The 23,496-nt window shown below is 38.3% G+C and overlaps 1 protein-coding gene across 3 annotated transcripts in view; it reads left to right on the top strand.

Moving 5' to 3' along the window:
• Cacul1 (CDK2 associated cullin domain 1) overlaps positions 1-23,496 on the top strand; it is a 59,040-nt gene that overhangs the window by 14,230 nt on the left and 21,314 nt on the right. For all 3 annotated transcript variants that reach the window (XM_032892221.1, XM_032892220.1, XM_032892219.1), the window contains exons 2-4: positions 1,865-1,991; positions 2,815-2,917; positions 22,076-22,171. In XM_032892221.1, coding sequence (XP_032748112.1) covers positions 1,865-1,991; positions 2,815-2,917; positions 22,076-22,171 — 326 coding nt within the window. The remainder of the gene's footprint in view (positions 1-1,864; positions 1,992-2,814; positions 2,918-22,075; positions 22,172-23,496) is intronic.

The following is a 23,496-nucleotide window of genomic DNA, read 5'->3' on the forward strand; positions in this document are numbered from 1 at the left end:
TTTGATGATTCATTGTATGGCCTACGGTTCTGTTGGTTCTGACATAGAGTGGCATATTGTTATTTTAGTTTCATAAAATGAATGCGTCTCATTGCCCTAAAGATCTTCCTGTAAGCCTTTTCCTTATTGACAACTCCCTGACAACCACTGATAGGTCTTTTTTATCCTTAAAATTTTGCCAATGTTAATATTATATATATGGAACTCTCACAGATATGGAGAGGAGACTTTTGAATCTGTTTTTACTTTTATGTAGCACCTCGCCCCTACCATAATATTGATAACAGGACCCAGGACTTCTTATGAGCGCCATCCCCAGCCCTAGCAAAATGTCCTTAAGATTATGCTTATAACAAAACTGAATACGTTGGCCCACAGCTGCAGTCACAGCGTTTGGGAGGTAGAGGCAGGACAGATCACCAGGAGTTGATCGGTCTTCTTTGGCAATATAGAGATTTTTTTAAGGGCTACCATATCTTATGAGTCAATAAAAGTCATTCTTTAAGTGCCTTTTAATATACATTTTATCGCGTTAAAATGGATTGATTTAGAGAAAATTGAATAATACTGACAGTAGTGGTATATATACCAAAAAATCTTGACCCTTAATGGCTAAGGTTAGATGTTAGGAGTATAGTAGTAAGGTTTTCCTTGACCTGACCTCTCTGTCTGGAATTAGCCATTATTCTGGAGGAAGCCATTAAACTTTACTGCTTCCCAGCTTTTTTTGTAAAATGAACAATAAGATACTTGGTCTGGAAGTTGTTACCTCTTATCTCCCTAGGTATTTAGGGATCCCTTTAACATTAGGATCTTGTTCTAAAGCACCTGTCACCCTGGGACAGCTTAGGAACACTGTCACACTTAGGAACAGCTTGCTGAGGCTTTGGAAGGATCCCTGGTAAGGATTTGAGTCTGTCCATTGGAATGAGGTGAGTTTTTAAGTGCAAGGTTTCTAGGTCATATCTTTTTCCTTGGGCTTGTTAAATTCCAGGTACTTAAAGCCCAAGTTAGTCTGTCTGAGTGGGACTGGTGATACCATAAATCTCAGTGTATTTTGTGGAAGCGTCTTTTTGGATTAGAGCATTATTTAAATCTCAGGCCCTGTAGTCCAATCATTAGATAGATTTTTCCCAGGGATGTCTATAAAGATTAATTATGGAAGGCCATAGTTCCTGGAGTCTTTTTGTGGTTCATTAATGACTCATTATGGCACATAATTATGAAAATAATATACTGAAGGTCAGGGTATATTTGAGAGTGCTTTACTGATGATAGATGGATGTTTATAGCAAACTGGGAAAGCAACCAATGGCAGCTTAATATTACTGACCAGATTCTTTGTACTTTATGCTTTCCTTCTCTCTCAGCTCATTTTCTCTCAGCTCCCCTCTTTCTCTCTTCCCCCTCCCCTCTCTCTTTTTTTGAGAGATTTTACTGAATTGTCTCAGAGCTTACTGTGTAGATCAGAATGTCTTAGAACTCAGAGAGGCCTGCCTCTGTCTCCTAATTCATATTCATTCTCATTCTCTCCCTCCTCTCCCTCTCCCTCCTCCCCTCCCTCCTCCTCCCTCTTCCCTCCCCTCCCTCCTCCCTCCCCCCCCCTCTCCTGCTGGTTTTTCAAGACAGAGCTTCCCCAAGTAGCCCTGGCTGTCCTGAAACTTTCTGTAAATCAGGCTGGCTTCAGACTCACTGCCTGACTCCCAGGACGTGTGCCACCACTGCTGGGCTAACTTTTTCTCTTTTGAAAAGTTGAAATGGGTTGGGTGAATAATGGAAGGAAAGATTTTGAATTAGTAAACACTTGCTTTGGTTTGTATTTCCATGTGGCACATGGTAATGTTTATTTTACTTTTACTTGTAGTAATGAATGTTATAACAATTGAAGATTATAAGAGCACATACTGGCCAAAATTAGATGGTGCCATAGATCAACTTTTAACCCAGAGTCCTGGTGACTATATACCTATATCCTATGAGCAGATTTACAGGTAAGTCACCATTTATTTTTCCTGAGTTTGAATTGGATTTGATTGGTGACAACATGAATGTGATATATAAAGTATGTAAGATGAAGTTGAATGTATATATATTCTCCACACCACTGTATTGGAGGTGTGGTGCAGAAGTGATTTTCAAATCAAAATACTCTATTAACTTCTGTCTCTGCTTGCTTGCCTGCCTTTGTCATATAGAATGAAAACCTCTGCAGCCAGTAAGAAAAACTAGTGGGGTATCTGCTGTAAACTATGTTTTTTAGGGAGATCCTTGTTAGCTTAGTGACATGCAATTAATTCTAGTTCTCTTTGACATTTTGTTACTTAGCCTCTGGTAACTGGAAGCACCAGATTAGGGATTAGGGTCGGGAAAGAGATCAGCTGAACAGTGACAGGAAGAAGTGACAGCTATGTTCCCCACAGCTGGTGTACAGGGAGGATGTATTGCAAACATCTTTGTGAGTTAAAAACTTTCTCTCTGCTGGTTATCACTCTTTATTATTTTGACATGCATTTTTTTTTTAAAAGAGTGAGAGCAGGTGTTTTATAAGGACTTGCCATGTTTAGACCATAAATCATCACTCAATTTTTGACTTCTTATGTCTATTTAACATGTACTACCCAGACCATTTGAAGTTAGTTGGCAATGTCCTTTCCATCAGAACACTGACTGCGCAGAAGGTAGATTTTTTTCTTAGTTTCTGGTTGATTAGCAACTGTTTTAGGTTGGTGATTTTTATTTTGAATGTGTGCTTTAACATGGGATTGCATGGAATGCTTCTTCATCGACTTGGTTTCTGTGCCTTGTTTCTTGCAGTTGTGTGTATAAGTGTGTGTGCCAGCAGCACTCAGAACAGATGTACAGTGATCTGATTAAAAAAATAACCAGCCACTTAGAGCGAGTCTCCAAGGAGCTGCAGGTAAGAAGTTAAGTGCATGGTGTTTGCTGCATTGTTTCTGATAGGGCGGAGCTAGGCTGTCGAGTGGATAGTTGGTATCTTATCAGTTTGATTTAACATACAACTTTATACTTTCTAGTAAGATACTAACTTAATGACATAATCTTCAGAGTAGATTGAAAATTTGACATAGATTGAAAATTTGACGTAAATTATGTGACTTTTTCTTTGGAACTATTTTATCCATAACTGATTCCACTTAACACCATATCTGCATTTCTTTTAATTAAAACATTGTTTTTCCTCTGTTAAATTCACTATCTGGTGAAATTATATAATATACATCTTGTTTTTTGAATTTGAGTTATCTTTCAAGAGTGAGTATTTTCTTCTAGTTTCTAACACTTGCAGTATGAACAACTGAAGCCAGCTATTGGCAAACTCGTGCAAGTGATCTTAATATCTGGGTAACAGCAGAAAAGAGAAATCCCTCTTTGGGGTGCCTGGCCTGCTGGTCTTTACATTAAACTAGCTTTGTGCCAGAGCCTGATCCTCTTGGATTCTGAGTAGAAGTAACAGGGCCTAAAAAACTGACTCATATTAGGTAACTAGAGTTCATTAGGTGAGCAACAGCTCCAGAAGTAGGCTGTCTTTTTTATTCTCCTTGTATTTTGTTGTACGTTTATCTTTGTATGGGGGCAGTGTGTACATGTGCCGCTTCTGTTGTGCTGCAGCTGGTTTTCTCCTCCCACTGTGTGGGTCCCAGGGTAGACTCAGGTCATTAAGTCATCTCACCTTTACATGCTGAGCCACCGCATTGTCCCAAGGGCTTGGTTTTGTTTCATTTTGTTAACTTCTTTTTCTCAGTTATAGCCAGAGCTACATTTTCTAAAATACACAACTTTGCCTATTAAATTGTTTTCACCTTTTTTTTAACTGAACACAATTTATTCATTAACACACACACACACACACACACACACACACACACACACACACACACACACATTGTTGTTATTGTTGTTTCTATAACCTAGGTATCGTGTGCCAGTCGTAGCTGACACCCAAAAGCTGTTTATTGTGCTTTAGTTTGCTTAATAATTCTCAACTCTCTGAACCCCTGAAAGATTGGTGTCTGCCTGTGTGTCTGCCATTCCTCTGGTTTCTGTCACTGTCCCTTCATGAGTGCGTTGGCGATTGTTCTCCTTACCTCATGTATCTAAGTTTATTTAACCATCTTTTGACTGATTGGTCTTTAGGCAGCTTTTAAACTAATAACACTTTGATGAACAATCAATTTGGTAAGTACTATCATCTTGCCAGAACCAGATTAGACTCTCAGGTTTTAGTCATGTCTGTATCAGAGTCCATGTTTCCTCACCCAAGTAATATAGCAATTTACAAAACTAAGTTTTAACTTCTTTTAGGAAGGACTTATTAAAGATTAAAACAGGACAAAGGTGCTCTTTTTTTGTATTTCAAAAACTAAATGTCAGTAAATGTAAAGGTATCTATGATATAAAACCAGGAACTTTATTTTGAAGAGTCAATACACGTCTCACTAAGTTTAAAAAAAATAGTATTTAAAACTTTTTCTTTGAGGTTCTGGGAATCAAATCCTCAGGGTCTTGTTGTGCCAGGCTGGCCTTGAACTGGAGATCCAGCCTCAGCTTCCCAGGTGCTGGGATTATAAGCATGCCCTACCCTACCAATTTTTAAAGTGACTTATTTTGGAAGATTGTAACCAGTCAAATAGCTTTAAAGTAGGAAAAGCATGGGGACCTCAGACTCTGGTCTCAGCTTTGAGACTGACCAGTTGTAGGCCCTTTTTAAAAAAACATGTTAACATCTTTTTGTCAGTTCTCAGCATTAAGATCAAGTAGCTTTACTGAAATATCTGTGGTCTCTTTACACCAAGTTGTAAGGTACTTTTTTTCCCTTCTGCTTCCTGCTTTGCAGAACCTTCTTTCTCAGTATTATATCATTTCTGGTAACTTATGGAATAGCCTTCCTGGAATTCTTGTCCAACTTTCAAAACAGTACAGAACAGAATAGAACAAAACATACTGTTGGCATTTGTCTGGAACCCAGAGCCTCTTAGCAGTAACAAGCCTGTTAGGGCTGTGGTTGTGTACTGTGTTTTTATCCATACCTGACTACTTCTCTGGCTCTCCTGGGAGTGAGGTAAGGACTCTGTCCTGTTTCTCTTTTTAGCCTTAATATCTGGTACAATTGTAACTCAAAACGTTTGTCGAGTGAATACTCATTAGCGAAGTTTGACTTATGTCAACGGTAAGAGTATTGATTAGTCTTTCGAGAACTGATCTTCATGTTCTGTAGATGCTTAGGTAGTTTTGTACAGGGCAAGACATTGTATTTGGGTGGAACATGTTATTTGCGACCTGGATTTTTAAATTCTTGAGCCAAAACAGTATTGTGGGATGAGTTGCATTTGGCAAATACGCAGATGCAGTTGACAGATCAATGAGTTGGACCCAAGGGCATCAGTTTCTGTCAAGGGCACCTTAAAATAGCTACTGGTTTGGCTTATTTATCCATATTTAAAAGCACATTCTGTTGGAAACACTCAAAGTGCTGCGTGAAAGAACATTCCATATTTATTTTTGGTATTGACCTAAAAGCTAGAGAATATTGTTTTCAGATTTTAAAACCTAAATATTATTGTATGGTAGAACAATCTTAGTGTTTTAAATCACACTCCCCTACATACATCTTTCATTTTAGAATAGTGTCTTTTGCACTATAACTTAAAAAGTTCAATAACTTAAAAAGTTGCTTGTTGAATTGATAAAACAATTAGCTAAACCCACTACTTCACTTGATGATCGTCTCCTTTAGCTGTCATAAATTCAAGTTTTTTTTCTTTTGTTTATCTCCAGAGACCCCGAATTCTTAGATTTTGATTCACAAATGAATGCAAATAGTTATATACAGAAAATTGTTTTACTAAAATATCTGCTTAGTTCTTATTTGTTTGTGAGACAGTATTTTAGTACATATCTCTGGCTGATCTGGAACTTGTATGTAGACCAGGCTAGTCTCAGATCTACCTATCTCTGACTCCCCAGTGCTAGAATTAAAGGTATGCACTACAAGCCTTGGCCCAGCTGCTTAGTTTTGCAAAGTTCTGTTTAAATTTGTAGAAATCATCATACTTGGGCTGAGGGCTTGGACTAGGACTTCCAACATGCCTGCTGAATTTGAATTACTCTGATAGATATGTTGCATTTATAGACAAGTTGGAATGCCTCTGCCCAGCTTACTATCTCAGGCTTGAGACCCTACATTCCTATTTGGCTCCTCTTTTCTCTATTTCCTTTTGCTTTCAGGAGATGGCCAGTTAGTAGGCTATCATATTAATTGCTGCTTGCACTCTGCTAGCATTGCCTGACACATGAAGTGTTTTCTTATTTGCCTCTACAGAGTCTTCTTTCAGTTTTGATATCTTTAAATTCATAATTGTGGGGCATATATTCTGTGGTGTGTGCATGTGGGCCTGTGTGTAAGATGATAGCACCTCACTCTGTCATCTCAGCTGATCTCAAACTGTCTCTGGTTCCCGAATTCTGGGATCAAAGCTATGTCATACCTAGCTTGTGGGCATATATTCAGAAACTTAAAGGTACCACCACCATCTGTTTCATGTTTCAACTAACCATAGTTGAATTTTTCATTATCATTAAAAGAAATAAAAAACAACTGGTTTGGTTTGTTTCAGGCATTTCTGGTGAGAAATTTGATGTAGCTAATACTTTTCCTGTCCAAATATGCAAGGTGTTCTGTTAGGTATAGTAGATAATGTCATTGATAAGAAGATGTGATTGGTTCACTCCTGCTGTGAACAATTTTAAAACAAACAAAACCAAAACAGAAAAACTAACCAAACAAACAAAAAATTAAGACCAGAGTAGAACAGAAGACCAAGGAATTACAGGGCCAAGGTCTGAGAAAAGGGAACTTCAGAGAGAGGAGTGTGATACTTGAACTAAGTGCCTCTTGGGCCACCTACCTATTCTGGAAGTGGGGGAGGCCACTGTACTCTGAAATTCATGTGTGTACTCTGCTGTGGACCTGCATCCTCGACTCTACACTGCACTGTGGAATTTAATAGAGTTCTGATAAACTTGAGTAGCAGATATAAAATTGATCATCAAAGCTCATCAAACTGAATGGATAGCTCCCAGCAATAGTAAGAATGACAAGCGTGACCTTTGGCATAGAAACTTTCTTCTTGCTTAGTTATGGTGGTCTAGACTGGCTGGCACATTGAGTCAGAAGCAAAAATAGATTGTCTTTGGAGAAGACACTTTCCTAGGCATGAATCTTTAATTTTTCAGAATCATTGTCTGGCATTCTACTAGAAACTCAGAGTTGGAGATACAGGTGATTGTAAAGTCTTGAGGAATTTCAGAATTGAGAACCACTAGTAGTCTCTTAACCGCTGAGCCATCTCTCCAGCCCCACTAGTTTCTTTAAAGAAATAATAGAGTATTCTTCTGATAGATGTCTCAGTGTAATGGTTTTGCTTTATCTTATTATATTTTATTTTGTCATGTTTGGTTGTTATCTTTTAGAAGCCTTTTTTTTTTTTTTTTTTTTTGTAATGAGAGACAGAAAGGGTGGGTCGGAGGGGAGGGGAGATGGGAAGGAACTGGAAGTAAGTAGAGGATGGGGAAATGTAGTCAGAATATATTATACGAGAAAAAAGAATCTATTTTGAACAAAGAAAAAAAAAAAAACAATAGAGTTTTGGCTAGATGTTTATAGGTGAAAATTTGGTGAGTCAAGTTGGAGTGAAGGACAATAACAAAAAAGATATGCTGAGTTTGTCAGTGGGGCTTGCCTTCCTCTTTCTGCCATCTTGGCACCCTTGGAGGCCTTCTGGGAATAGGACTTGCCAAAAAAAGCAAGTGTGTCTGGAAGGCTGTGGTGCAAGGCCATTTTTGCTGGATACAAGTGATGTCTCTGGAACCAAAGAGAGCACATGGCTCTTCTTAAAATTGAAGGCGTTTATGCCTGAGATGGAACTGAGTTCTACTTAGGCAAGAGATGTGCTTTTGTGTACAAAGCAAAAAACAATACAGTGACTCCTGGAGGCAAGCCGAACAAAACCAAAGTGATCTGGGGAAAAGTAACTTGGGCCCATGGAAACAGTGGTATGGTTTGTGCCAAATTCCGAGGCAACCTTCCTACAAAGGCCATTGGATACAGAATGCTGTGATGCTGTACACATCCCGGATTTAAACTCACGGGGAGAAAATAAGTAAAAGTAGATTTGTGCTCTTATATTTTTTTCTAAAAAAAAAAAAAAGGGGGGGGTTGGGGATTTGGCTCAGTGGTAGAGCGCTTGGCGCAAGGCCCTGGGTTCCGTCCCCAGCTCCAAAAAAAAAAAAAAGATATGTTGAGTTTATATAAATGTGATGTCTATTTTTACATTTATTTATTTGTGTGTGTGTGTGTGCATGTGTGTGTGTGTGTGTGTGTGTTTGTATGTGTGTAACACATACAAGAACACCAGGGTAGGGGTATGGGGAAACGAGAGACTCACATACCACAGTGCACATGTGGCATTCAGAGAATAGTTGCAGGAGTTGATTATGTTCACCCTGTCAGTCCTAAGGATCAAACTAAAGTCCTCAGGTTTGGTAGCAAGGTACCTTACCCACTGAGCCATCTCACTGGCTCAAATGATAATTATTCATTTCTTAGCAGGTATAAAAGATGCATGTAAACAGAACTCATGGCAGTAGTATGTAAGGGTTTGGGAGCATACAATCTGTAATTGTGGGCTAACCTCTATAGGCATTGTAAAAGTCAGTGTAACCTTACGATAGATGGAGAAAATGTAATTAAAAAGTAATCAAGCTTGCAGATACTTACACCCAACCAATGAACAGAAGCTGGGGACCCCGACCCCTGTGGTTGAATTAGGGAAAGGTTAAGCCAGACACTTAACCCTTGTGCTTCCACAGGGAGATGGTAGAAGAGGCAGGAGAATCCTTGGAGTTTATACGTCAGGTAGCCTGGCTTTCATCAGAAAAATGATGACAACAGCTGCAAAAAGGGACTCTGTATCAAACAAAGTGAAGATAGGGTGTTGGTTTTAATTTTATTTGGAATAGAATCTAAAACACAACAGATGGAACCTAAAGAAAGGATTAAAGTACTGTGGCTGCTTATTAGACCGTGCAATGTTTACAGCCATCCAGACAGCTGTGAATCAGCAGAAAGAACATGTTGCATTAAGAGCAAAAGTTGATCAATCTCAGCGTAGTTAGTGCAGTAAAGAAGTTGGCAGCACCAACAAAGGGTTGTTATGGATAAGGGACAAGAGAACTTTATGGGCAGAGGCTCCTCTGTGGTGCTTATCCAGCCAGGTCCTAGGTAGTAGTCGTGTGAAGAAGAGAGGGAAAGATGTTCCAGTGGTGTTGGGAGGGGGGAAGGCTGCACAGCTAGACCAGATTCAGATAACAGAAACCGTTGAATGACTGGAATTGGATCTCAGAGCATCAATGTCCTAAGCATAGAAAGTGGATTGGAATAGGAATAATGGGGAGTGGTTTCTGGTGACAGACTAACAGGTCATCTGCAATTCCAGAATCTAAAAAATGAAACTCTGAAAGGGGATGCCTTTAAATTGGTATTGAAACTCATGTATTAAAACTTGATATAGGGTGGGAGTAGTTAAGAGCGCTGTTGCTTTTGTAGAAGACCTAGGCTTAGTTCTCAGCACCCCATGGTGACTTACACCACTGTAATTTTAGTTCCAGGGATTCTGATGCCGCCTCTGACAGCTCTGGGCATCAGGCTTGCAAGTGGTACACAGGCACACATGCAGGAAAAACACTCTTACACTTAAAAACAAACCAAAACTTGATCTAAATTTGTGTGACTAATTTACTAGGACCCTTAAACATCCCCTCAGAAATAACTGTGTGTGGTCTCAGTCCTAACTGAGGCCCAATCATAATACCTTCAAAGTTTACCAAACTCTGAGTAAAGTAAGGTATACACTTGGCCCAATTGTTGTAGTGTTAAAATCATGGACTAGTTGGTAATAAAAAGGAGAAAGGCCATAGTAGTGCACGCTTTTAATTCCAGCACCCAGGAAGCAAAGGCAGGCAGATCTCTGGGACTTAAAGGCAGGCCTGGTCTAAGAGTGAGTTCCAGGCTATCCCAGAACCCAGATGGAGATCAAAATTTCTGTGCTTGTTAGAGGTAGTGTTTTATAATGTTTGATTTGACACTATTTATGCTATATGTACTAGGCCTTGGTATGCAGTCCCTAAAATCTAGGGTTACAGAAAAATTGCAGCTTTATTCCTTGGTAGCATTTATGAGAAAGGCATAATGATCATTTCAATAGTCTGAAATATGAAGAGTGACTGGGTAGGAAGATAAACTGAGTGCCAAGTCCTGGCTAATTTTCTCTACTGTGAAACATTCTCTAATACTTCTGTCTTAGGGTTTTATTGCTGTGAACAGACACCATGACCAGTGCAAGTTTTATAAAGGACAACATTTAATTGGAGCTGGCTCACAGGTTCAGAGGTTCAGTCCATTATCAAGGCAGGAGCATGGCAGCATCCAGGCAGCTATATCTTCATCTAAAGGAAGCCAGGAACAGACTGAGCATCCTTAGGCAGCTAGGAGGAGGGTCTCCAAGCCCACCCCCAGTGACATGCTTCCTCCAATAAGGCCATACCTTCTAATAGTGCCACTCCTGGACCAAGCATATGCAAATTACAATATCTATGCCACTTTTTTAGTATTTTTTATCAGATATTTTGTGTATTTACATTTTAAATGTTATCCCCTTTCCCCTCTCTCTTCCCCCTCCCCCTGCTTCTCTGAAGATTCTCCCACTCTCACCTACCCTCTCCCCCCTCAATACCCTGGCGTTCCCCTATACTGGGGAAACTAGCCTTTACAGGACGGAGGGTTTCTCCTATTGATGCCAGACAATGCCATCCTCTGTTACATATGCAGCTGGAGCCATGGGTCTCTCCATGTGTATTCATTGGTTGGTGGTTTAGTCCCTGGGAGCTCTGGGGGGGCTCTGGTTGGTTGATACTGTTTTTCCTATCTGTACCACTTTCTATTTCCTTAATTTAAGCTGCCTTGGTGAATACTTGACTGGACAATAAGAAACGATACATTGTATCTTTGTTTCATACTTTCCCCTGGTCCTTTTTGACTTTCACACTTTCTATACCACCTTTTCTTAATTCTGACTTCATTCCCTCCAGAGCAAGCAAAGCAATAGCCCCTGATGAGGGATTCAAGGCTCCTTGTGTACTGATACAGCAGTATTTTGCTTTTAAGTTTAGGTGGATCGCACCTTTGCACATTGAGATCTTTTTCTCTTCTGGTTTCTTTTGCCAGTAGCTCCTCTTTCCTGCCATCATTCTTTTGGTGTCTTAGGGTAGGCTCCACTTTGAATCATCTACTCTTGTCAGACTTTAATGTTTATGTTGCCACTGTCATCCTAACTATTGTGCAGGTTGGTGTGTTTAACTATGACCAAGCCAGCTCAGTCAGTCAACAGGTTCTCCATTGCAGGAGTGAGGATTAAAAAGAAAAAAGACAATTACACACAACACTGTAGCATGACTCCAGCCAGTTCTGAGGCTGAGGCAGGTGTATTTTTTCCTAGTCTGCTTTTATACTATTTTAATTACATGCAAGTACTAAGGTCAGTTCTAGGTTAAGGAACAAGCAAGGCAATACAGTCTTGCAATCACTGTTTCTATGGGCTTATCAGGATGACCAAGATACCTGAACCTACTCCCCTGTCCTAGCCTTTCTTGCCTGAAGACTTCTTTGTTCTACCCTAAAATCAGATTCCTGCCTGAGCTAGCTTCCCTGTCTTGGTCCAATGTCAAGTTCCAGCCAAGCAGCCCCAAAAGCTCTCCACATAACTACCCATCAGGATGCCATCTTTTGAACAATGTGTACTTTTGACAATAATGATGCTGAATGACCCATGCTGGTGAGATTGATTGATTGATTATTGATTCAGAATCCACTGGAACAGTTGTGAAAGCACTTTTCCCTATGCATTTTGTTGATAAAAATTCAGTGTACTTGTTGAATTGTAGTGTATCTTCATCTTAGCCACCTGAGTATTATGGCTTTTTTTGCAGTTCACTGGTCATTAAGAGTTGCTCATTTTCAATAATTTGGAACTTTACATTACTGAGTTATTTAAGCAGAGACTGTTTCCAGGGAAAGAATAAATAACATTAAAGTGGAGGGAACAGCACAGATAATTCTCTTCAGATCCTGGTAAGCAGCAACCAAAAACAGAGCAAGAGGGCTGGGATTTTATGGAACATGTTTTCATTCTTAAATCTCTAAACAACAGTTTAGAGAGGTGTTTTTTAACTGTTCTAATTAAAAGGAAATTGATTGGGTATACTTAAAATATTTTAATAAAATTAATACTTTTGATATGTTTAAGCTAAATAGATCTTGGGTTTCTAGTCACTATAATTGACAAACCAATCAATAATGAACTTAGTTGAAACTAAGTTATATAGCTAGTCTCTTTTACTTAATTTTATTCAGTCTGTACAAACATCTGCTTATATATAAGCCTCCTTGTCCATCTGCCCATAAAGGGCCAGCCATGTTTTGGTGGGTGTTAAGATCTGGGCAGGTGTTGCATTCCTATTTGCTTTTTGCCCAGTGGGTGGCAGTACAATCCAACTGGTTGCTTGCAGATGGCAAATTTGAAAAAAAAAAAATTAAAAAATGAAGACCTTAAATTTCAAATCTGTTGACATTTAAAGTCTGTCTTAAACAGATGAACAAATAACCTGTCTACTTCCCTAGTGTACTGTTTTCTTCTTGCTAGACTGGAGATTTTAGGTCATAAAATTATTGGACTGGAGAAATGGTTAAAAGTGTTTGTAGCTCTTATGCAGGACTAGATTTGATCTTACCATGTACATTGGGCAGCTCACAGCAGCCTGTAACTCCAGCTCCAAGAGGTTCTGATGCACTGTTCAGGACTCCATGGATACTCGTGCACATGAGGTTATGGTAGATCAGGCCCCCCTCTCCCCTCCCTCTCTCCTCCCCTCTCTCCCTCCTTCCCTCCCTTAAAAGGAAATTGCCTGGTTGCCTTTCTTCATAGTTCTCAAGCAAAATAGGTATTATTACCATTAGTAACTATTTTACTTGTAAATTCTACTGAAGACTTTTCACTGAAGCAGTTGCCATCACAAAGCTGTATTATAGAATTTGCCAGTGAGACAATCTGACCCTTAGCCATTTCCACAAGTACCCATTCAGACAGTGGTTTTAATGTTCATCATCAGTCTTTGAGGGTAGAGACTTCTGCTTGGCCTATCTTAGTCAGAAGTGACATTCTGTAAGTTGCTAGAAAGCACATACCTGCAGTACAGTTGAGATTTTTGAAGCATCTGCTTGTTTCATTTGAGACAGATCCTAAACTTAGAAAGACAAGAAGATCCTACCTACATTTGCTTATTAGAATGTGTAGAATATTTATATAGATTGTAGTTTTTTACTTAATACTTTAAGATTTATTATTTTTTCAAAGTTAATATATATTACATCTGTGGAAATATGTGTATATGTGTATTGGTACCCTTAGAGGCCAGATAATGTTGGATTCCCTAGACAGTTGTGAGCCATGCAATATGGGTATTATATATCAAAGTTTGGATCTTCTGCAAGAAGAATATATGCCCCTTCTGAGTCCTCTCTTTTGCTCCCATAGATCATAGATAATATTACTTTTTAAGGTTTGTTTTGAGACAGGTGTATGCTTGTTTCAAAAGATAGGGAAAATTTCCTTTAAAAAATTCTTAGGGACTGAAACGATGGTTTAGCTGTTCAGAATGCTTGCTACTCTTCAGAGGACCCATCATTGCCAGTCTTGGGAACTCAGTTCACCTGATGTGTGGGCTAGAATATCTCTGGGTGCCCTTAAATTTGTTCAAGGCTCTGCTAAATGAAAGCTTTCTACTTTGTATTACTTTCCCTGTAATTTTGTTGATATTTGCAGTGATGATGCAGGCACTGGCGGGTCAAATAGTACATGTGTGAATTAGAAAGTAAAACAGTCCATCTCACTTAGGGTATGATTGACACATACTATAATTCTACCACTGGGTAGGCAGAGGAGGATCCATGTGAGTTTCAGGCCAGTCTGGTCTATATAATGTGATACAGCCTTCTAAAAGAACCACAAAAATTACCCACTTTATTAAATTGGGACTTTGGGGTACTAAAACACTCAGTATTAAAAGGTATGCACTTGTAAGAACATTTGTACTTGTACAATGTCTGAATGTACTATCTATTCAGTCCCCATACTAATAGTCTAAAAGATAGAAGACAGGTTTATGAGCAAGGTTTGTCCACAAGAAGGTGACTGCAAAGCATGCTACTTCCCACATCTCCCTTAAGTTTTTAATCTTCATAGTAGCTGTGGTAGTTTGAATAAGAATGGCCCCTATATGCTCCTATATTTGAATGCTTAGGTATATACCAAACTACAGTCTGAATGTTGAGAAAATTACCCTTCTCTATGGAACGGTTGAAGAACAAACTGAATAAGAGACCTACGTACTTGAAATGCATCAGCAATTAGAAGATCCGTGTAACTCATTGTTTTCCTGTGACCAGTGTGCAGTGGTAGCAATAATGTGGATTAAAGACTTTCAAAATGGAAGATAAACCAGGCTTCATATATTATTATTTAATACACCCATTGGTAGTTTCAGGTGTTTGAATTCTCATTGCAACAGATTTTCAAGAAATTGCCATTTGCTGATGAAAATGATTTGTGGCATGAAAGGCATACACCTTCTCCCCATTTACAAATTTCTGACATTAAATTTTCTTCCTTTGGGCTGGAGAAATGGCTTAGCAGTTAAGAATACTGATTACAATGGGGAAGAATCTCGAACACATGGTCACTGAAGAAAATTTCCTGAACAAAACACCAGTGGCTTATGCTCTAAGATCAAGAATCGACAAATGGGATCTCATAGAACTACAAAGCTTCTGTAAGGCAAAGGACACTGTTGTTAGGACAAAACAGCAACCAACAGATTGGGAAAAGATCGTTACCAATCTTACAACTGATAGAGGGTTTATATTCAAAATATACAAAGAACTAAAGAAGTTAGACTGCAGGGAGAAAAATAACCCTATTAAAAAATGGGGTTCAGAGCTAAACAAAGAATTCACAGCTGAGGAATGCCGAATGGCTGAGAAGCACCTAAAGAAATGTTCAACATCTTTAGTCATAAGGGAAATGCAAATCAAAACAACCCTGAGATTTCACCTCACACCAGTGAGAATGGCTAAAATCAAAAACTCCAGCGACAGCAGATGCTGGCGAGGATGTAGAGAAAGAGGAACACTCCTCCATTGTTGGTTGGATTGCAGACTGGTACAACCATTCTGGAGGTTCCTCAGAAAATTGGACATTGTACTATGTGAGGACCCAGCTATACCTCTCTTGGGCATATACCCAAAAGATGCTCCAACATACAACAAAGACACATGCTCCACTATGTTCATAGCAACCTTATTTATAATAGCCAGAAGCTGGAAAGAACCCAGATGCCCTTCAACAGAGGAACGGATACAGAAAATGTGGTACATCTACACAATGGAATACTACTCCACCATCAAAAACAATGATTTTATGAAATTCATAGGCAAATGGATGGAACTGGAAAATATCATCCTGAGTGAGGTTACCCAATCACAGAAAAACACTCATGGTATGCACTCATTGTTAAGTGGCTATTAGCCCAAATGCTCGAATTACCCTAGATGCATAGAACACATGAAACTCAAGAAGGATGACCAAAATGCAAATGCTTCACTACTTCTTTAAAAGGGGAACAAGAATACCCTTGGGAGGGAATTGGGAGGCAAAATTTAGAACAGAGGCAGAAGGAACGCCCATTCAGAGTCTGCCCCACATGTGGCCCATAAATATACAGCCACTAAACTAGATAAGATGGATGAAGTAAAGAAGTGCAGGCCGACAGGAGCCGGATGTAGATCTCTCCTAAGAGACACAGCCAGAATACAGCAAATACATAGGCGAATACCAGCAGCAAACCACTGAACTGAGAACGGGACCCCCATTGAAGGAATCTTAGAAAGGACTGAAAGAGCTTGAAGGGGCTCGAGACCCCATATGAACAACAATGCCAACCAATCAGAGCTTCCTATACATGGACTGACCCTGGGCTCCAACCTCATAGGTAGCAATGAATAGCCTAGTAAGAGCACCAGTGGAAGGGGAAGCCCTTGGCCCTGTCAAGACTGAACCCCCAGTGAACGTGACTGTTGAGGGAGGGCGGTAATGGAGGGAGGATGGGGAAGGGAACACCCATAAAGAAGGGGAGGGGGAGGAGTTAGGGGATGTTGGCCTGGAAACCAGGAAAGGTAATAACAATTGAAATGTAAATAAGAAATACCCAATTTAATAAAGATGGAGGAAAAAAAGTACTGATTACTCTTCCAAAGATCCTGAGTTCAATTCCCAACAACTACATAGTGGCTCTCAACCATCTGTAATGGGATCTGATGTCCTTTTCTCACGTGTCTGAAGACAGCTACATGTACTCACATACATAAAATAAATAATTCTTTAAAAATTTTATTTCTTCTTTGACTTTAAAACATAAAGCAATTGATTAAGTACTGAAGCAGATGGAAGAATCTAGTCATGTTCTATTAAGTTGTATGAGATTTGTTAAAATGTCAAGGTAACTACTAAAGTTACTTAAATAAATTTGGATTTGTTTTAGGCGATTATTTTTTCATGAAAGTATGTTCAGATATAATGACTTTATTGTCATGTTACGACAAATTAATATGTATTTAAATATATAAATTGTCAAGTTTTTGTTTTATTTAGAATATAGAACTATATTCTATATATAATTCTATATATAATTGTCACAACAAATACTGTTTTTCAGAAGCTTTGCAAATAGCAAATACAAGGAACGACAATTGTGCCTCAGACCATGCTTTAGGACTAAGGCACTTAACGCTGATAAACTTAGAATGTGAGTGTTCATAGTTACAGTTCTAAGAAAAATTTTAATGACAATTATTCAACTTTATTCTTTCCCTGAAAACCAGAATTTTAAACAAACGTGTACTGTATCCTGTGAACATAATCTTTCAAAGATATATCTTAACTTTTAAACTTAATTTGTTTTATCATAGCAATTACCAACTTCCTAAAACATCAAAGAATAAAGGGTTATATAATAATACATAATACAACAAAGCCTTAGGATGTTACCGATTAGATAATTTTATCAAAAATGAAGTGGCAGTGATTTGGCTGCAGCAGAAGAGTCTAGACTCATGGCAGAGTAGCAGCTCATAGATTCTTGATAGCAGCAATATGTAAGAAATATGTGTGCTGGTGTACTTTTGAAGAACTTAGTGGTGAAAAAAAAATATATATATATATATTGAATAGTTCTTGAATAGCCTTTGCTATTTGACCTACCTATGCTCTGAGGCTTTTGTATTATACAGAGCTGGTGTTCTTCTGGTCTTTGTCCTTCTTAACTCTGCTACTTGATGCCTAGAATAGCTCAGAGGTTACCTTGCTTTCTAGAGCTTCTACAGAAACCTCTCTAAGTCTCATTCTTCTTGGTGAGCTCTTTTAACTTCCTTCAAAATGGCTCCATTTCCCTTTTTTGCTGTACAAACACCCTGCTTCATCTGTTCTTGACACATCATACAATTCACGTCCCTTGGTTTTATGTCTCTTGAAAACTGAAGGACTTCTTCTCTGGACCCTCATCTGTGAAGCCCATTCCTTCTAGTCTGCAATGCCTGTGAAGCTCCTTGTGCCTACTGTCTACTCCTGCACACCCTCCATGTTTGCACAAATGAATATTTCCTGCTGTGTTTGTCACAGTGATTGTCATTTCTTACTTGGGCAATACCCAAGGGTACTAGTAGATGCTGAACATTTTATTTGTGGTCTTCAACTTTTCACAGTTCTTTAATCAGCAAATGGCAAACTCCATTTGCCCAGCTTTGAGCTTGCAGTAGAGTTGATTTTGCTAGGAGCTAGTATTCCTAACCAAGTCACTTATCTTACAAGTATCACATTCTCATTTGTTGCCCAGGCTGTTCTCAGTTTCCTTGGGAGTACAGGTGCTCTTCTAGAAAAATACTTGCTATAGACCACATAAAATTTAAGGCTTTTTGGAGCCTTCAAGTTAAAGATTTATAATTTATTATTTTCATATGTATTTGTGTATCCACATGAGTTTATGTGCTCCATATGGGTACAGGACTAGATGGCAGCAAGAAGACAGTATCAGATCCACGTGAATTGTCTGTCATGCATGAGCTGGAAACCAATCCTAAGTTCCCTACAAGAGCAGTAGATGCTCTTAACTACTGAGCCATCTCTTCAGTTATTTTAAATAGTGCAAATGGTTCTTGAGACCAAAATGTTTACCAAAGATGTAATAGAATAGAACCTTCTCCAGGATAGATTACTAATGTGATAGATTATAAATGTGAATTGATATTCACGTTTGTGTAAAGAGCTATTAGACTCTTATTTCTACAAGAAATGTATTTTGGATGGGTAGACAAGAATTAAGTGGTTTCAGGGAGTAGGAAGTTTAAAGTAAAACACCAAACCTAAACTGACTTAAATTTCAAACAAAATAAGGAGAGGGCTAAGGGTGTGGCTGTGGGTTCTGTCCAAAGTACCTGTACTACTTTCTCTAAAGATTAGAAGAAGTTTAGAATAATTATTTTTTTCTGCAGCCTGTTTCTTTCTGTTTGATGTGATAGATTTTTTTTCCAATTAAAGTTCAAGCCAGATAACATCATTTTGGAATAGTGGAACTCAACTAGGCATCATTTTTCTCAGTGGGGACCAGAGTTTATTTGATATAAGTTCTTAAGAGGAACAGTTTGATTAGGATTTTCAAAGTGAGATTTATTTCTAGGTTCCTGGAATAGATGGAGTTTATTTTCTCAGACTGTCATAATTTATAGTCTTACCATTTCAAAGGTTTTGAGTAAGTGCTTCATGAAATGTGGAAGTAAAAAGTTAAGTGTTCTGACATTTGATTTAGCACAAAAAGTACTTTTTAATACTCCTAACCTTTGAGGCTTGGGGACTTTGTAAAGGAATATAGAGTTCAATTGTATTTATTCTCTCTGCTGTTAAATGTGCCTTTTGATCAGTGTTCATGTTTTTTAACACTTAGACGAAGTGTCCTTTCATGAAAATGAAAAAGTATTTTAATGTAGCAGCTTTTCAGATTTTTTCTTGTATATGGGTAGAATTTACTTCTTGGACTGCTGAATATCATTTCCAGAGTTCTTTGAAGCTGCTTTGAGGAAGATAGTGTATGCCAGTCTGTTCATTAAGGGTAATTAGGCTTGCCTGTCATACAAACCATTTCCCCCAAGTTCTTTGGTTGATGAAGATTGATTTTTTTTAAATATTAATGGATTTTTCTAAGTGTTAGGCACATGGCTGTTGTGAACCCTTACTCATGTAGAGGTATACAGTATGTGTCTTTTTCAAAGCGGTTCCAGATTTTTTCTGATTTTTGGTATATTCTCAGAAATAGTGTAGTGTGGGTATTGCTTCTTACTATGGAAATTGAAATTCAAATTGATGAATTAGTTATTCAGTACCATAGAACCTTGTTAATACTAAAGTAGAAATTTAAAGAGTGCTAGGTTAGATTTAGATGTAGTTTATATTTCAAAACACCCTGCCTTTGAAAAATATACCTCTCCCTGTCTCCTGTATTATAGGCATTCTGGTTAGATTGGAGAAGAGCAGGTAAGGCACAGATTTCTGCCTCAGGGGCTTGCAGTTAGTAGCAGAGAACTCAGTAGGAGCAATAAGTGGTTTGCCCCACTGAAGGGCAATGGAACTCAGATGCTTTGAGAAAGTGACAAATCTTGAAGGAGTAGGGCAAGTGTGGTGAGGGGAGAGATGTTTGGGCAGACAAAGCAACACCAATATTACTTGGGATTGGCTAGTTGGTCCATGTGTGACCTGTGCTATGTGTAAGAAGGTGTAGGCTGTGGAGTCAGAGAAGTAGACAATGTGCCCTAAATTGAGAGGTCTGAACTTAAGAAAAAGATAAGTCGTGGGGATTTTGGAGTACTAAAAAGAGACTTTAGGTACAGAATAACTTCAGTTGCCAGAATCTTAGTTGTAAGACTTAGTGCTTACTAGCTTGAGATCACACTCAAATGGTTAAATATTTCTGAGTTGTTTCCCTCTTACGTATGGTGGAGACAACCTTTATTCCACAGGTAGTTGAGGAGGACTAGGGAAAGGAATGGAAAGGTAACACCAGACTTTTAAGTACTCTGTAATGAAAGATGAAGTAGAGATAGTTCCCAGCATATATTCCAAGCTCCTAGGTAGAAGTTAAAGCATTATGAGGTGACTACTTTAGAGTATTAGAACGTTCTAAATTCAACATTCCTCAAATAGCTTAAGACACAGCTTCTATAATTTCACTTATTTTATATGTATGTCTCTGTATGTGTCTGGATGGATGGGTGCCTGAAGAGGCCAGTAGAGGGCTGGGATCCTTGGTTCTGGAATTACAGGTTGTGAGTTGCTTATAGGGGTTCTGGGATCCACACTTGGGTTTTCTGGAAGAACAGTGAGCACTCTGAGCCATTTCTCCAGCTCCCTCGTTTCATGTGGTTGAACTTGGTACTTAGGAGTCTTAGTGTGGCAGAACTTGAAAGCATGGTATTGTCTTCAAGGTCTGGTTGTCAGGTGATGAAGTTTCCAAAGGACAGACTTTATGTGGAATGTGTTTTGTTTTTGTATTTTATACATTCCCATTCCCCAACACTGTGGCTCAGGAATTTTTAGTTGAATACATGTATCTTATCATTTGTTAATATTTTAATTTTAACTTTTATTTAGTCTTCTTTAATATTAAATTAACTTAAAGAATAAAGTAAATGGATATAGTTTTATAAAACATAACATCTTAACTTATGGTACTAAAATAAAATACCATAGACTGAGCAGTTTAAGTTATTTCTTATAGCGGTTTGGAAGCTGAGAAGTTTCCAGATCGAGGTTCTGGTTAAGGGTTCCTGGTGAAGACTCCTCCTGGCTTGCAGATGAAACATTCTCACCAAAGCCTTTTCTCTGCCACATTTTGATAGCAAAGATTTAGAAGCCATTTGTTATCTCTTTAAGGGCATGGTTTGTAGGGTGAGGCCCATGCTTATGACTTTGTGGAATTTTAATTATTTCCTTACTTCAGATATAGCTATACTGGGAGACAAGACATGTTCGGTCAACATAACAGTACATTTGGAGGAGTTCCTTAGTGACTTTGTGACTTAGTATTTTGTAGGAGTGAGTGAAGTTAGGTGTACATTATACTGTACTTCAGTCTATATCTCCAGGCATATATGAATCATTTGAGTCCTTACTTCTCTTGTTGACAGTTGATTAAATAGAGAAGCTGTTTACAATGGTGATAACATTGTAAAAATGTATTAACCAGTCTAATAGTGTCTTAAAAGATTGGTTTATTTTATTTTATACTTGTCAGTGTTTTACTTCAGTGCATGTTGTAGACCATATGATACAGTGCTTGCGAAGGCCAGAAGATGGTGTTGAATTCCCTAGAACCAAAGAAACAGATGGTTATAATGCTACCATGTGGGTACTGGGAGTTGAACCTGGGTTCTTTTGTAAGAGCAGCAAGCATGTGTAACTGCTTGGCATCATTCATACCTCTGGTAGTATCTAGAGCCTGTTTTACCTCCTTGAATTCTCTGCCTCCTAATTCCAGGTCCTAATATAATTTGATTTCTTTAGGAAGTGGATTTTTTCTAATCCAATGGTGATTTATTAAAATCATATTTATTAAAATCATATTAAAAACATATTAGTTAATTTGTTAAGGTCATACAGTTTTTAAAAGTGACTAAAATGTCATATAATAGACTTTGGAACTAAGAAATCTGAACTGACTTTAGAGTGTAAGTATCTCCCCCATCTTAGATTCTTTGTGAGTTGGTTTGTATTACAGGGGTTGAAGAAGGACTTCTACCTGGTTTCCCAGAGTAGAGTACTGATGTTGATATTCTTCCTCACAGGCCAGCCCTCCAGACCTCTATATTGAGAGATTTAATATAGCTCTGGGACAGTATATGGGAGCATTGCAGAGCATCGTGCCTCTTTTCATATATATGGTAAGTTAGAGCCCTTTCCCACACCATGCAAGATTAATTGTGTTGTTTTCCTTTACTCTGTTGACATTCCTGAGTTGGAGTACGATGGGTGTACTGAGCATGGTGTCTAGTCACCACCTTATTCTTTTTCACATCTAAGTGGAATAAACCAGAAATTGGAGGTGAGAAAGCTAAAAGGGCATTTCTTTTCCATCCCGCCCACAACTTTTTTTAAATTAAATTTGTTCTTTAACAGTTCCTACATGTATATAGTACATTTTGCTTATGTTTGTCTCTAACCCTCTCTTCCACTGTGTGCCCCTCCCACACACACACAATATCCCCACAGGTCCCATTCCTACATACTTGCTGAGAGGAGACCTTTAAATTCTGTCAGGAAGGAGATTATTAGATGAAGAAAGCTTGAAACACCTTTGTTTAGAAAAATACCCAAAACAATAGTAGGTGGGGAACATTGTAGGAAATTTGTAAAACACTAGACACAGGTTTATTGTCTTTGATAATTAATTTTCATGGATTAATTAGAAGTCAGCAATACTATGTTTTATCTGGTATGAATTAGTTCACAGAAAATATGTAGCATAAAAAAGGAAAAATATATCAAATCCCATTGTTAAATATAACTTAAAATTACTTTTTAAAAAGTGCTTGGAAATACTCATTTTTGATGAATAAAAAGAACAGAAGCAGACCTATAATTTAGAGTAGAAATGAATTGCCTTGAAAGACTCAAATTTTATGTATAAAATTTCTCAAATTCATCAATAGGTATAAACACAGCCTAAGTGTATATATGTATACATATATACATACATTTTTAATAGCAAAACATTGGGCATATTTGTATTGTCATCAGTTGGGAATTACTTTAACAATTTATGGAAAACAAGAAAATAAACAGTTCAATGGCATGTTTCTATATTTTTTTTTTGTTTTTGTTTGTTTGTTTTTTGTTTTTTTTGGCAGAGCTGAGGACCGAACCCAGGGCCTTGTGCTTGCTAGGCAAGCGCTCTACCACTGAGCTAAATCCCCAGCCTATGTTTCTATATTTTTGTGGAGAAAAGTCTCCTAGGTCCTAACATTAGGGTAAAAGAGCCAGGTACCAAGGTACAAGCAGTATGTACTCAAATGGGGAGAGGAGTGGTTCCCGTGCAGAGTGTTTGAAAACATGTTTCCATGTGCTTTCTCTCTAGAATGGGGCCTATAAAGCTAAGCAGGATCAGCTTTGGAAGGCTTTTTATTACACACCCATTGGCATAGCTGTAACTTTTAACCAAGTGTGTGCATCTTATTTTTAGACCCCACCTTACCCCCACTTTGTTTTA

The sequence above is a fragment of the Rattus rattus genome, chromosome 2 (genome assembly GCF_011064425.1).
Source record: "Rattus rattus isolate New Zealand chromosome 2, Rrattus_CSIRO_v1, whole genome shotgun sequence".
Lineage (NCBI taxonomy): Eukaryota > Metazoa > Chordata > Mammalia > Rodentia > Muridae > Rattus > Rattus rattus.